Genomic DNA, 15,667 nt, shown 5'->3' with positions numbered 1-15,667 from the left:
TCACTCTGCCACTCTCCCTGCTCAAAAGACGACATGTAGCTAAGTACGCTGCTTTCTGCAGTCCTAGCACTTCTGAGTAATCTCTGCAGTTTCAGAGTATGCCAGATGATACACAAATGGGAAGATGTAAATTAACACACCCCTGGCAGTCAACACAAGACAATATTCAGGAGACTGCTGCCTCAGCATCTTTACACTACAGCAATGATGGAAGAAGGCAGGATTATTTCTTACCTACTGCTGTCGTGCTACTCAGTAACGAAATAATAGCCTCACATTTAAGACTACCCGCTCAAAGCCAGACCTTGCCATTTCAATCTCTCTTTAGGCCTGTTTAAAAAGGCTCAGGAGTCACTAAATGAGGCAGCATGCAGCCATTAGCTTACTTTCCGTGGGATCTTAAGGATTAAAAGCAAGCTGCTTATTATCCACCAATGCCAGGAGATTCCTATTGACTGGGAAGATGGAAGCACAAGATTCACGGGTCCAGAAGATCCCTGGGGCCTTATGCAGTCCTGCAATCACAGCTTCTTTGTTTGTGATGGGGTATACATACTTTAACATCTTCCACAGACCATACAGAGTTTTTCCTCCCCGCTAGAATAACTGCAATACCATCCCCCCCACTACGTGTACTATTTTGACAATTAAAGCGTGAATGATAATCTACAGAGAAAGTGAGATGCTGTGTGGAAGATATAGGGCTTTAGATAAACGACTGCTTAGGGTGACAGACTGCATGATGCTCCTGTAACAGCCATCTTTTGACACTGGCTTGGTACTTCTAAATACTCAGTTTGAAGGAGCAGAAGAAATGAAGTTTGGCAAATAAACTGATCGCACAGACTGAAAAGCAACCATAGAGAGAAAGCACTAAGAGGATTTTAAAATCAAAGCAAGTTTGCGTGGCAAACTAGATCACCAGTCAAATATCCAAAGGCTCAAATGGCTAAAAGAGCAGCCGAGGGATACGGTTTCTGCAGAGAATAGTTCAAGAAAATAACGGAAATAAACTCACCTCTCCTTGGAGGTCAATTGAAGGATTGCAGTTTGTGAAGTCTTCCCAAAGAAGCAACGTTTCCTCATTCTCCTCCCATGTTAAACTATCACAGTCGTCATCAAAATCAAATGTCTCACGACTGTTAAGATAACAGAAAAAGCATTAGTGAAAACCACTCCAGCCCCACTCCCTCAGTCCTTTAATTAATCTTCTAGGAAAAAAAGGGCTATGAGCACCGAATGAAGGAGACAATGCAGCAGCTGAAAATCCTCGCAGTTTTTACAAACAGGCTTCGCCACTGTCCAAGTCCCTCGCTCCTGGGCTCTTTGCCACCCCAAAGCAGAATAAAAGATCCTTGTTAGCATTCCTGGTTCAAATACACAGCCCTAGCTCTGTCCTCCAGATGGTGCTGCACATTAGTTTCCCCTGTTTGCAAAACCACAAAAATGTTTTAAACTATTCTTTTTATACATGGGAAAATGAGACCAAACACAGTTCGAGGAATTTTACAAGAAACAGCCACCAGAAGACTCCCTGCTGATTTTCATGTTGAAGTTCAGCCAACATTTGCCCTGCAGCACTTAAAAACATTTTTGAAAGTAACAACTGAGAAAAAACAATGTGCAGGTGAGCATAAATACTTATTGTTGACTTGAACAACAGAGATACTACTACAGCCACTTAAGACTGAGAACAAACAGTGGCAAGAGTGGCCTTTAACACTGTTATTTGGTCAAGCCCCTTTAGTATGGTCAGTTGTGCAACAAAGGAAAGTTTCAGAAGGCACTTAGAGTCCCTTTTGGTTTGAACAGCAGCAGAGCGAAACACTAGTAGCTGCTTCTTGTCCCTGTTAAGGAGGTCTGACAAAAATTTGAAATTGCTCCCAGAAGCAGTCTGCTAATTTCAGACTGATGCATTTTTATTACTTTAGTTCACTTCCTTTTAAGCAGATAACATCTCAGTCCGGAAGCTGAGCCTAACACTGTCTTTGGGAGGCTGAAGAGCTTGGCAAAAGACATAGGCTATTTGTCTATACTCAGCATGACTTTAAAAAATAATTTAAAAAAAGCCCAACAAACTTGGACATACATGATTGTGCCTTTTGCAATTCAACTTCTTCAAATCGGTTTCTTTTTGCAAGAGCTATCCTTGTCAGAGAACACAAAGGCTCGCAGTTCTGACTGCTGCTTACTTCAGATGTACACACTGTACAAAGCCAACTGCATTTTGACTTTTTACTACTAGACACTTAAAGATTAAGTTCATTACAGATAAAATGCAAGTTGCTTTCAGTTTCTGTTAATGAGATAAGCTATTCAGCTATTTATAAAATATTATCTTCTACCTCAGAAAGCCCCCAAACCCAGACATCCTTAGGGAAGTACCACCTTCAGTAAGCCATGAACACTGTTCTAGATCAACCCAGTTTGCGTGTAACAAGGTTCCTGCAGCACTATGTGCCAAATAAGATAGGTCCAGGAGGTAAGAATTTCATTAGCAGCACCAATAGAAACTTGAGTATCACAGGACAGGTTTAAGAACAAAACTAAAAACTAAATGCATTACCAACCTAGTAGCTAAATTTTAGCCTTTTGCTTTCCTAAAAAAATCCACACTACCTGCTGTCACACTGAACTCTAGCAGTGGAGAAGTAAAAAAAAATAAATTTAAAAAATCTGTATTTATTACACTGAATATTAATAAGGGCCTAAAAATGTCTAAAACAAGAGTCCTAACAAGAGGAGTTACCTACAACTTTTGCAAAACCCATGCCCTCCTATACGTGAAATTCAGGGAGGAAGAAAGAGACACACACCCTGAAAACAGAACTTTTGGCAACAGCTGACAACAGAAGAGGAGCTAGTGCTCCTTAGAGCATTTCTTGCGTACTCCTACACATTAAATACTGTCGTACACTGTGTGGGAAAGCACTGGGAATTCCTTCCTCTGCAGTCACTGCAGAAGTTGGCAGAAAACACCCATATTCAAATGCTAGGAAGGTCAGACCTACGGCACTTGCTGGGGCTTTTCTCTGACAAAAGAAAATGGCAGAGACCCTCAGAAGTCTCACCAGGGTGTGGCCATCTCCATCATTTCTAGAACAGGAGAAGAGAACAGCAGGGCACATCACCAACTGGGTTCCTGAACTGCTTTGTGTAGCACCAAGGTGCAAAGAGTCTCTCCTCAGCTTCCACAGCTTCCTAACACTCCAATTTGGGGTAAAGCTTTAGGCAAAATAAATTGCAGTTCTTCCAGTTCAGGAGATCAGAGCTTGCTGCAAGGCTTACACCACCAACATTCTTGGAATCTATAAACTGTCGTCCACTGCTGCAACTGATCTTCTGGACAGATACACCACTACCATTTGCCTGCAGCTCAACGGAAAAATCATGCAAAATACTACAGAAGTTTCTATCCATTTTGAACTGAGCTTTCAGTGACATTGCCAAATTCTATCCAGCCCAAGCAGCAGCAAGGTTCTTTCCAGAACTGTAGAAATCTAATATCCAGCAAAACATACAGAACAGACTCAAGTTTTATACTTTTTTTATTTGCACGTTTCTTCTTTTGCTAGTGTTAGAACAGCATATAAACATCTAGTTTTACTACTATATTTTTATATTCTCCATAGTCCCCCCCCTATTTAAGGGAGGAACAAAAATCAGTTTCCGTTAATTTTATTTGAACTTCCAGAAAACCTTCAAGTATATACCATCCTGGCAGCTCGGTTTCAACTCATAGTGAGCACTGAGTGGAAAAAAAAAAACTACTTCTGAAAGCATATACAACTCAATCCTTGAGTTCTGGGATTAAGTCTGCATTTGGGAATAAGTTTTCCCCATGTCGTCCACAATACTCACAGCTGATTAAACATACGCTTCATTTCATCTGTGATGTTCAGCGAACAGCTGACCTCATCATCAGAGAACCTGCCGTTGTCTCCATCCTGTTCAGAGAGGTCATCATCAGATGTGAGCTTGCGTTCTTTCTTCTTGGAAGCCACCTTAATTGGAGAGAAGAGGAGTAACTAGAAGGTTCAAGTGAGGTGCTGTGCCATGAGGGGCAGAAATAAAGAAGGAGAGCCATTAGGTTTGAGCGAATATAACTGTTCATCAGTTCCCAGGCAATTCAGGGATTGCTCATATTCAAGACGGGAATCGCATCTGTTAATGAGTGGTGAACACAGAGCACAAGGAAGCAGTTCAGAACGGCAAAGAGCAAAGCAAGCTGCAGGCTGCCAGCGCTCTACAGATGTTCATCTGTTCACTGACACCAGTCTGTGATCTACCAGAGAACATGCAGAGGTTAGAATGATACAGGGTAAAAGCATAAGCTGGCAGGAGTGCCCAGGCAGCAGGCTTGAGAGCAATGACAGAACTCTCCCTCTCCTGCCACCACCACAGACAGGCTGTTGCTCCCAGCATTGAACCACCACAAAAGAGTAGACGGGAAGCCTTTCTAGATAGCCTTTATTACAGGGTCGTTCCCACCCCATCAGCAGAGGCAGACTGCTAATCTTCAGGTTGACAGGAGGGTTAATTGAACCATGGAAATGCCTGGACAAGCTCAAAGAAACAAAGTTCATAGACGTGCAGAGAACTCAAGGGATACCCCTGCAAAGGGTGCAGAGGATCACTTCTTCATCTGAGGACTGTGAACATAAAAGGTATTCACAGATGGTGCAAGAGTCACAAACACACGGTCCGCTCCCAACCTACTGTAGTTTTTCCTCTACTTGGCATATAAGCTATCCCTTATTGGTATTGTTCTCCATGATGATCATTTTAACCACTGCATGCTTGACCAAAAGTGCACTTTGCAGTTACCTTTGAGCAGAAGGACATGGCAATTCTACTCAAAGACAAGAAGGAACTACTAGCACAGTGCAATGGCTCAACATGCTAGAAAAATAATTGTCTCCAATAAGGAGATTTCAGTCTTTTGGGATACGTAAGAAAAAAACCCATCAAACATTTAGGCAACTTCACTATAGCCAGAAAGCACAACCAGTAGAGACCACACGGATCTTTTACAGTGTTTTTGTACAGCATTTAGCACACTATATGGCATCACTATACAGAGAAAAGCATCAGACTTATTGAAAGGCTGAACAAGACACATTTAGATCAAAGTAGAAGGAAGCTGGGTTAATCACAATTGAAATTGCAGTTAAGACAGAAGACCAACTGCATTGGGAGTTACAGGTTTGCTCCATACAGAGCTGTAACTGCTTGCTTTTGGAGCAAATTAAATGACTTTCCTACTAGCATCAAGGAGCCACAATAGCTCAAGGAAAGCAACTGGAGTTTCTAGTCTCACAAAGCAGTCATAGCTCACCACCACAGAAGCGTTATTTCTGGCCACGGAGCTTGAGCCAGAAATAAGAACATTCAGATGACAGTTCTACAAGCTTAAAACCTCTCACTTGAAGGGAACAAATGTGAGGAAGCCATTTATACCAACCTAGACCCTGTAATGCTTTTTTCCCCTGCATTCATTGTAGGCTAGCATCAGACTAACAGCATGTCTTAAAGGTCATCCTGAGACTTCTTTTTTTAAACTCTCTACATTTTGTGCTCTTAGTACTACAGCAGCTTCTGCAGGAGAGCGCTACACTTCAAGACTGAGAAAGAAGAAAACGTGTCTACATAGAGAAATTTCCAGAAAAGGCAAATGACCTGGACCACACTCCTCAACACTGCTCCCTCTTGTCCCCTCACTTCTTGTCCTACCCTATGGAAAATTCATGGCCTAATCACCTGGAATATCTTGGAAACGTCTTCAGAGTTGCGCTGCTGCGCTACATCACACAGCTTGGCTGTGATATCGATTCGCCGACAGATGTCCATGTCCACCTTCATGGCCTTTTCTTGAATCTTTGTGTCCAGGTCTGTCATGGGCTGCAGGAAGGACAGTAGTGATTATCTTCTATTATTATACAGTTCAGGAAAGAAGAGATACCCCACAGTATCTCTCTAACCCCAGGGCATACCAGTCTTAAACAGTATTACATCTTCTCCGGAAAAGGCAGTACATGGACAATCTAAATAGACTAGACAGCTAACAATTAACATTCATACCCAATTCTAATAAAATTTCAACTCAGAGTGATTTGTCACCAAAAAACCTATACCCACCCCAAAACAACTACTAGATGTGGCAACAGTAAACTTTTATGGGTCAATAAAGCTTTAAAAATGGAGGAGGAAAACCCTGTTGAGCATGCACAGAATAGAATGAAATCTAAAACCTGGTGAGTATGCAACACTTTCCCCCTGCTTTCAGACAGAAAAACTGTGCCTGCAAGGAGAAGTTGCTTTTAAAACAGAATCCAGGCTACTCAGCAACTTCAAACATACCATGAAAGTATTAAAATCAAGACTGGATCTAAAGAGATCCATGAAAGCTTGTAACACAGAAAATACTCCTCATTGGCATTAACCTGGCTTCCAGCCTAGCAAAAATTCTACATGAAAAATATTTTGTCTTGCTTCACTCTAGACAGTAATTATAAATATAATTTATAAGAGATACAGCCACAGCACAGCTGGCTCCTTATGAAGAAACATTGTTCCACGAAAAGCATATTTTCCAGCCGAGACGAGACTTACTATGTTGGAAAGTACCACTTCAATGGCTAGGCAATGCTTCCACTTTGACCAGAAAAGCAGAAAAACTCTTTGCAGAGCTTTCTTAAATACCAAATCCCCTTTCCAAGAAGAAAGCTTTGGGATTGGGTTTTTTTTGTTGTTTGTTAATGTTGGTTTTTTACATTATTACACAGAGTTCTCCAGCCCCTGTCAACCACCTTTGGACAAGTTAGAGATTTTTGTTTTCCAAACACACTGAGAAAAACAAGTCTCTAAATACTGACACACTCTAAACACAATCTTATCAACTGAATAGGTACCAGTTATTCTTATCCACAGGAAAGCAAGAGTCACATGCTAACATTTTGCATTTCTCTGCTCTAAATATTTACACAGTGGGATTCAAAATAAGCATTCTCACTGCTTTCCTTAGGTTCTCTTCTTCCTTACAGAGTTTGCAAAGCCCAAAGCACACCTCCTCTCAAGTTGAGGAGGATGTCTGCATTCACCACCACTCTTTTTGTACATACCAAGCAACATTTCTTCCTCAGCAAAAAAGTCGTCACAGTGAAGAAGCCCTAACAAGTTTCTCCCTTTCACACTGCCTCTAACCAAGCATGCCTATTCTCAATTAAACAGCATGCCTATTCTCGATTAAACACCAAAAGAAGAGACAGCTAATTGCCAAATTTCACATGAACAGATCTAGTGGCCCTGAGAGAATGTATTTGACACCAGGGAGCAGGTTCTGCAAGCTTATATAAAGACAGAAGGAAGCAGTTCTACACAAAATTACAGAATAAGTAAGCATAATAGGACATATTCATTACAAAACCAGCATCAGCACTACTTCAGTCTTACAGAGAAAGGCACCTTACTTAATGTTCACTTGGCTTATCTTTCCAGATATCTGCATGAGTACATGCTCTCAGTATGTCTAAACGTAAGAAAATGATCCAGTCATAGCCTAAAAGATCCCTCAGCTTTGAAGGAAAGTCAATATCAAACGAGACATGAGGAAATTCCTGAGAAAACAAGTTTTTGTTTTTGTTTTTTTTAAATTTAGGTCGAAGCAGCACTGGAAACAAAGCCGGATACCTGAACCAGTGATACTGGGTTAATCTCTTCAGAGTTTTCATAAAGGGAGCTGGGAAACACATATAGTGTGTTCCTTTTTGAACATGACTTTTGAGTGATTCAGAGCAAAATCCCCCTTGTTAGCAGTACATGGTGCTGCATGGTGATGAACCCTTTATCCTAACCTGCAAGTTCTCCAACACTTTTTTCCACAGCTGCAGATCTGAATGCCGGCACTGCCAGCTGTGGAGAACGGGGAAGGGAGGGAAGAGTCCGGGTTATGGGCTAAGCAGCAAGTTAATGCATCTCTACACAGACCAGACAGGAAGCAGGGGGAAGGGTGATCTGTCTGATGCATTAGATCATAAAGGCAGCCATAATGCTAACTACAAAGCAGCACTCACTAAGACCATAACCTTTTTATGAATGAAGCCATTTGCATGACACACACATTTCACAAAGACAGTGGGAGTTGGCCACTCTGCTCTCTAGCGTACTTACATCACTCATCAGACCCTTAAAGACCACAAGTTCTGCTTTCAGTCTCTCAATCTTTTCATTTAACTCCTCCTGGAGAGCTTCCGCTTCCTGCGCCTCCTGCAGGAGAAAGCACACAAAGAACTAAGAGGTAATAGGCCAACATATGCTTCCTCACTTAACCTGAGCAGGGCTGATAAGGCACATCACCACCCCCGCATTTCACTTTGTCAGAAAATTCAGCACCTTCCTGCTTCAGCTTCCAAACATTAACACTATTCTCTAGCATACAGCAACACAGTCAGCTGCTCTAGCTAGGAGACAGATTTTTAATTAAAAGACAATTCAAATGATTACTAGCATAATAAAAGGTGCCAGCAAGAGAAAACCTACACCTTTCAATACATACTATCCAAAACTTACCTCTCGCAAGGTTTCTACCATAGATTCCAGACTCATTCTTCTTGTCAGTTCCTCTTCCCATCTGAAAGACAAGATGTGCAGGCAAAGTGTTAACTATGGAGAAAAGTTGTTTGGTTTTTTTTCCCCCGCCCAAAATCACAAGTCTTCTGATAGCTGTAGGATGATGACAGTTATTTGAAATGTAAAGCAGATGGTCCCCCTCGCTTGTACACCCTCAAACCAGTAATATTAAGACTATAAAATAATAAAAGCTAAATCTACTTTCATTGGGATCAGTACTCTTCCTGCTCTCCTATGCAATATTTGGTTGCAAATACAGTGGGAAATCTTTGGTGAAAAAAAAAAAACCACAAAAAACCCAAAACAATTGAAGGTAAGTTATCTGAATCAGTAGTCAATATTCATCTGTTTGGTCCAATCAATTCATATGTTTATGTACCTTCTACATAAAAATATTCAATAATCTACATGCCTCAGTCATTTCCCAGCACTACAATTGCAAGGAGAGTAGTCAGACAAGCATCCTTGAATGCAGGGCATACACACTTACTGCTGCTGCAGTACTGAATGGGTAGAAGAAAAGAAATTACAGTTACAACCTGTATAATTAAACCTCAAACATAACGATGCTTGTAGTATGAGTTCATTATTGGATTAAGTGTAAAAAGATCCAGCAGTTCCTCTTTTTCAGCAATGAAACCCTTTACAAGGCAAAACCCAGTATTTGACAATATTAACTCAAAAGCTAAGATTCTTGAAAATGTGACAATACACATTCATAAGCATGGATATGGTTTGAGTTTGGGGCGGGACGGGAGAGAGTAAAATGTGTGCCCCTCTTTTTGAATGGGCAGTAGTGCCACACAAGACTTGCCCAGTCTATTAGAACAGGAATTACACCCCTGGAAAAGAAACTTCGGATACCACATGATTAAAAACAATCCTGTGAACATAATCTCTGAGTACCATTGTGATAATTTCTGTTGCCACTTCAACACTTTTTATAGTTTAACTGAAAATGGCAAACCATGGGACCAGAAATCTATTAAATCAAAGCATTCTTGAAAATGCAAGGTTAAATCTGCCAAAACGCATCATTTCATCCTATTTTCAAATTCACAAAGAAATCTGGTGATAGCTAGATTGTTGGATATTCCCGCTGAGGCACCTGATTTTCAGTTTGCATATATAATCACCATGCTACTCAATACATCTCTGCATTCAAAGTGCCAATTTAATCCCATCTGAAATGGAAGCCAGGGCAGACCATTTCAGCAGGAAAGGACACAGGCAGGCACAGTGGTATTGCAGTTTGCTGTATTCAGGAGTGATACGAAGGCACCTGAACGGGTTACATCTTAATGCAGCAGCAGCAGCAGCTCCGACAAGCGCAGTGCCAAGATGACATGCTGGCTACATCCGCTCTTTCCTGCTATTGTGGTGCAAGGAATATCCAACGTAACGCCATGCAATTCCTCCATTGTACAGCTGAAGTTTGATTTAAGCAGGAAGACTTGTTGTGCATGTTTTTACCAGCAATGACTTACTGCCAAGCAGAGTAAAATATTTAGGCTGAAATTTGCATTTGTCGTCAAATGTTTTAGCTCATATTTCCATATCCTATTTGGTTTTTGACTGCTAATTACATGTACATTTCTATAAAAATAGTAACTTTATTTTTCAGATTTTAACATTAGAGTCAAGAAGGTGAAATTAATTAAAGCAGTCAATTATATTCACAATCTGCAAGATGGTCTCCTTCTGTTACAGGAGGAGTGTTGCATGGCTTTAATCATTCCTCCTGGTCTTTCTGCCAGCAGGCTGTCATTTATGGATGGAAGTCAAGCAGACATTGCAAAAATTGATATGCTGCTTCTCAAGGTTTTAACTGTTGAAATGAGGAATACTGGCTGCATTCAGGTTATCCTGCTGTATTATTTGCATCCCCACAGTGCACTCTGCATTCTGCAAAAAAGGGACATATTTTTGGAAAACGTATCTGCATATTTTTACTGACTGTGCCAAAAGCTAGCAAAAAGGATTAGCATTCCTCCCCAGCAGTTCAGCCATTCTGGGCAGCTGCCAAAATTACACATCTCAAAGTCTGCTCAGACTAACCTTTCTCATCCTGAGAAATTCCAGTAGTTCCATTTCTTCCCTTCATGCCAGTTAAAGTGCATTTTGCAGAGCAGTGATTTACAGCCCTAATTCCCTTCCGTCAAACTCAAGACGGTGTCTTCAAGAAAAGAGAAGGACGCCTTCTTTTACACACACACCGTCCCCACAATTTCTGTGTTTCTCTTAATTATAGGAACAATAAGACAATCAGGTAATTTTTAACCAAAAAGTACATGCCTAACAGAAGGAAATTTACACTGGACTGATAATAAGGGTCCTGCTAACCATTAATATCACATTCTTAACCTCAGAGCAAATTTCTCCCACCCACTACCAAGCTGATTAACCTCATTTAACAGCTAAAAATGCCAATCTTACTTTCTCCTCACACTTAAACCTCAGGAGACTATTTGTAGTAAAGAGAGGAAGGAGACGGATGGGAAGGTAGAGGATGACAATGGAGCAGAGGATTAATTCTCCATTTAAACTTCCAAGGAAGTGAGACAATAGAAAGATTGCTCATTCATATGATCATCCTGTATTTGCTGTAACACACAAGACTTTAAAAGGAACCTTGGCAGCTGTGCTACTACACACTCCAACAAATGCAGCAGTAAGGAGTCAGCATGCCACTGAGAAGATGCTAACTATGGCTCTGACATCTTTAATATTCAACACACTCTAAATTATTCTCCCAGTAATTTATACTAATCAATATCTTTCTCTTCAGTTACCATCTAAAAGCAGAAGACTTAGTCTTCCACAAGTCTTAATCCCAGCAGGCTGTGGATGCCCTCTGCTTCTTAGCAAAGAGAACCAGTGACGCCGCGTGCACGTGCAGCCTAAAATGTCGATGAAAGGGACCAAACCCTGGTGCTGCCTTCATCTTAAGGAAGAGGGAAACACCACCTGATTAATCACCTCCGCAGCATAAGCAGAGCGGACAGGTAACTCCTTTGCTGGATAACCACAGAAGAACCAGCGGCAGGAATGATGAGGACTATAATACCCAAAAGGGAAACGGCTGTACACACTATAGGCTAAAAAAAGCCAGCAGTCTTCACATACTTGCTGCAGGATATTAACTAGCCAGCTGCTCCTGCTGCTCTCAAATACACTTATTTCTTGGCTCAGATGCGTCAATTGCTATGATTTCCAGATGTATCCAAAAATCTTTTTTCTGACCCAGAAAGGCAAATGCTGCCATCTCCATCTACCAGACTTCAGGGTTTCTTAATATATTTTCACTTATTTCTTAAAAAAAAAAAAAAAAAAAAATCAGCAATATGAATTTCTATTCTAAGCAAACTCCTTTCCTTCTTTCCCACCTACCAAGGATGTTGTAGTTCTAACCACCACCTACCCACCCCCCAAATAAAGGGCTAGTCTGAATTTTAGAAGCTATGGATCTATTCCCCTTTTACCAGATGTGACACATTACATTCCAGTGGCATTCAGTCATTGCAGCTTCAGGCCCCAAACTACTTCTGCAGTCATGTCTTACATAGCTTAGAGGAGAACAAAGGATGCTGGCTTTCTTTAACAGGAATAGCTACATTACAAGGATATTAGACAAACAAAACACATGAATAGTCAGCTAGGATTAACATTGCTTAAAGCAGTGTTCTTGTAAAGCTGAGTCACACCACAAACTTGTGTGTTTCCTTTGAAATTGGAAGAGTAGCTACCAGTTCACCAATACTAACATCTTCTACAGCAAAGCAAGCCGAGGGAGATATCTCAAGAACTGGATAATGTCCCTTAAAAGCTTCTCTAAGTTTTAAAGCCTTAATGTTCATGAAATTAAACTGAGCGGTCTATGTTGACACAACAAGCTTCAAACCACCTTCCCACTCCCTGAATAGCTGTGTCAATGAACACGAATATCTTCCTTTCTCCTCTTCCAGTATCAAGTCAAGTTACTGATCAGTGAAGAGAACTGACCACTGGAGCAGATTCACAAACCCCCTTTAGAACAGAAAGTTAGTTTTAGAGAAGTTTGCCTTTCCAAAAATTGTTCAGTAATTTTCTGTTTAAAACCGAGGATGTTTAGATGTGAGTATTACATTATTTAGACAACATGCTTACAAAATATGTCAGATATAAACCTACTGTTTTAAATATGTTCTTGCTCAAGGCAGAAAGGCACAAGTAGACCAGTTGAGAGTTAATGATGCCTGATGATATTAACTGCACTATTTCTTTCATTAAAAATATCCCTCCCTCAAGGAAGAAATATTCCTCCAGCAACATTTAATGACAATACATTTCTTCCACAAGCAAAACTCTTTAGGAAGACAAGACCCTTCTTCCTGGTTGTTTTATACCGAGTCATGCAGAGAAGAAAACCACCAAACAGAAAGAGAACAACAGAAAACATTTACAGTGGTCTAAGTTTTTCCCCTGCCATTCTCTCAGGTACCGACTCTGAAGCTTTTCACTCCGTTTGTTGGAGTGTCTTCCCATCGGTTTATGGGGAGAAGAGCAGTAGCAGAAAGGAAAATCTAATAGTGCTTAAGTCCACAACAGGAAACTAAAGTGCTAGTTTGAACAATGAGTATGAAATGCTCAAGAAAATATTAACAGCTAACGATTCCTGAAAACATAAACATACTGAACAGACAAACTGTCAGTGCTACCTTCAGGGAACAGCATCATTGTTTTTTCTTGCACACTAAGACACCACTATTTCATTTTTGGCACAAGATGCACCCAGCCTTGCTCATCTGTTGGATACGAAGCATCTAAGATGCACTCTGATGTACCACACCTGCAAGAAGATGGAAGAAAACATCCATGCTACGGCAGGACCAAGTAATTATACCTCCGGTGCTGCCCGGGAGGGTTCGTGCTCTGCCATCACAGGTTAGAGGCATGTCTCTGTGCTCCCGTTCCTTTGTGGCAGCACTGCTTGTTCTTTTGCATGTTGGGATCTTTTTGACGCCCATACGTTGTTTACAGGAACTCCAAATGGCAAGGCGTACTGCTCTGCTCACCAGCGCTGGCATGAGATTTAACACTTAACATGCACAAGCCTAACCAACTTAATCATTTCGCATTACTCATGCTCATTACAGGCCGCCTCTCACTGTGGGTCTGTAGTAACATGCCCACTAATCCCCTCTCCAACACCTAGATAATAACTATCAACATTACAGTTTATAACTCTGGTTATTATACACTGATTTCATTGGAATTGACTTAACAGCCCATCAGATGTACAAACTTATATTCCCACACAAAGGGATCCACAGCCTAATCCTGTAATCAGACAAGAGAGAAATTTGGGCAGGGCATGCTGTTTGAGATAAACATACTGTGGTCATTTGGGATAAGAAAGCATCACGTTCAAGACCTTCTGGACAGATATAGAGAAACCTTCATGATACTAAAAAATTCTGCTGCAGCATCAGTCTCTAATCATTTGCAATGGTGTTTCTTAATTAAGAGAACCACCTACATCTGCAATCTCACTAAACCATTCCCAATACAAGGCAGCAGTTTGGGACTGTAAATACAAATAGCTCTCTGCAGGTTTTCATTAGCTCAAAAGAACCGGACCATGCAAGATGGATTTCATTTTAAAAAACCTCTATGAAACCTTCTTTATTTTGTTAAGAAAAAAACCCCACAAACCAAAACCAATGCACCACTGTCTCCACTTTTAGAATCCTTGCTCAAGAGATGATTTTCCTATCCAGTCTTAGTTTAGCACTAAATTAGATACAAGGTTGCATTAAGTAATTAGCTTATTCACAAATGCTAGCTCTTGTTTAAGTGAGCATTTTTAAGACGCTGTAATACTGGGATTCTTCCAGATTATCCCAAACACAGACCATTTTGATCCCACATGCCCTGACTTCTTATTGAGTCAAATTAAATGTTAGTTGATGGGCTCCATGTAAAACCTATAAATTTAATGTGAACGTCCGATTCCATTAAAACCTGGCTGTAACACAACAGCAGCGGCACTCTTGAATGAAGTCATGGTTTTTGCCTGTTACAAGCAACATCGTCTCCATAGAATCTCTTTGCTAGAAGTCAGTCATCGCAGCATCAAATTTCCCAAACGTCAGAGCAACAGAGGAGTCTGTATCCTTGAACCTCTAGCAATGGTCTAGACAATACAGGTAAATTCACTGCATACCAGAACTTGTAGCCTTTGCACTGCTAAAACTCAGGGGTTTCATTATAAAGGAAAGGTTAATATTAAGTCCTATTCTAGGCTTGGGCTCTACTTAAAACAGCATGCAGGCCTTTGAACAACAGCAATTGCTTGTGAAGAGAATTACTGAAAGGACTTACTATACAGAAAACCATTGCATAATTATGCCTCCCGATTACATTCACCTGGAAAGATGCTCCAGCCTGTTACTGGAACCACAATAAAAATCATCTCCAAGTTCATTTGTGTTTTGTTCCTGACCACACGAGCTGTTTAAACAAAAGCCATACATAATGTCACAAGAGTTCAACAACTTCAAGTAGAAGCAACAGCCATGCCTGCATTCCTTTATGAAGAAAATTATGGTGCTTTTAATACATTAGGAGAATCCACATATAATTGTGCAATATTCACAGCAACATTAAACACATTTTAAGCTACACAGCTACAAGTCACGTGCTCCCGCATGACTTATTCTTGCAAATAACACTGCACTAAATAAAGGCCAGTTTTAAATCTGAAATGTCTTTGGATACTTGAATAAGCTTTGGACCTCTTCTTTTGTACTTGCACCCAGCCCCTAACACAGAAGTCCATTAACAAAGACACAAGATACTTATTCAAAATAGGTCTAACACAGCAGGTGAGGCTACTCTTGGGTGTTTTCACAAGAGATGTCCTGTCCTTGCAAAGGACTTTGCATGATGCAAAAGTATCAACTATGAACTTCAGTTATTTTCAACCTCATAGCTAAGTAAGTGAAGAAAAAAAAAAAATCCTTGAAAGTCTTCTATTTACCAGTGCATCCAAGGCTAT

The 15,667-nt window shown here is 40.6% G+C and overlaps 1 protein-coding gene across 2 annotated transcripts in view; it reads right to left on the bottom strand.

The window, feature by feature from the left end:
* IFFO2 (intermediate filament family orphan 2) overlaps positions 1-15,667 on the bottom strand; it is a 44,277-nt gene that overhangs the window by 9,810 nt on the left and 18,800 nt on the right. The window contains exons 2-6 of one of the 2 annotated variants that reach the window (XM_075027526.1): positions 8,569-8,629; positions 8,170-8,265; positions 5,761-5,901; positions 3,862-4,004; positions 1,019-1,139 (exon numbers count right to left, since the gene is read on the bottom strand). In XM_075027526.1, the coding sequence (XP_074883627.1) occupies positions 1,019-1,139; positions 3,862-4,004; positions 5,761-5,901; positions 8,170-8,265; positions 8,569-8,629 (562 nt within the window). The remainder of the gene's footprint in view (positions 1-1,018; positions 1,140-3,861; positions 4,005-5,760; positions 5,902-8,169; positions 8,266-8,568; positions 8,630-15,667) is intronic. The other variant, XM_075027527.1, reaches the window with a different exon arrangement.

This window comes from Buteo buteo, chromosome 5, assembly GCF_964188355.1.
Source record: "Buteo buteo chromosome 5, bButBut1.hap1.1, whole genome shotgun sequence".
Lineage (NCBI taxonomy): Eukaryota > Metazoa > Chordata > Aves > Accipitriformes > Accipitridae > Buteo > Buteo buteo.
Note: the sequence above shows the minus strand (reverse complement) of the source record. Positions and strands in the feature narration are given on the sequence as shown.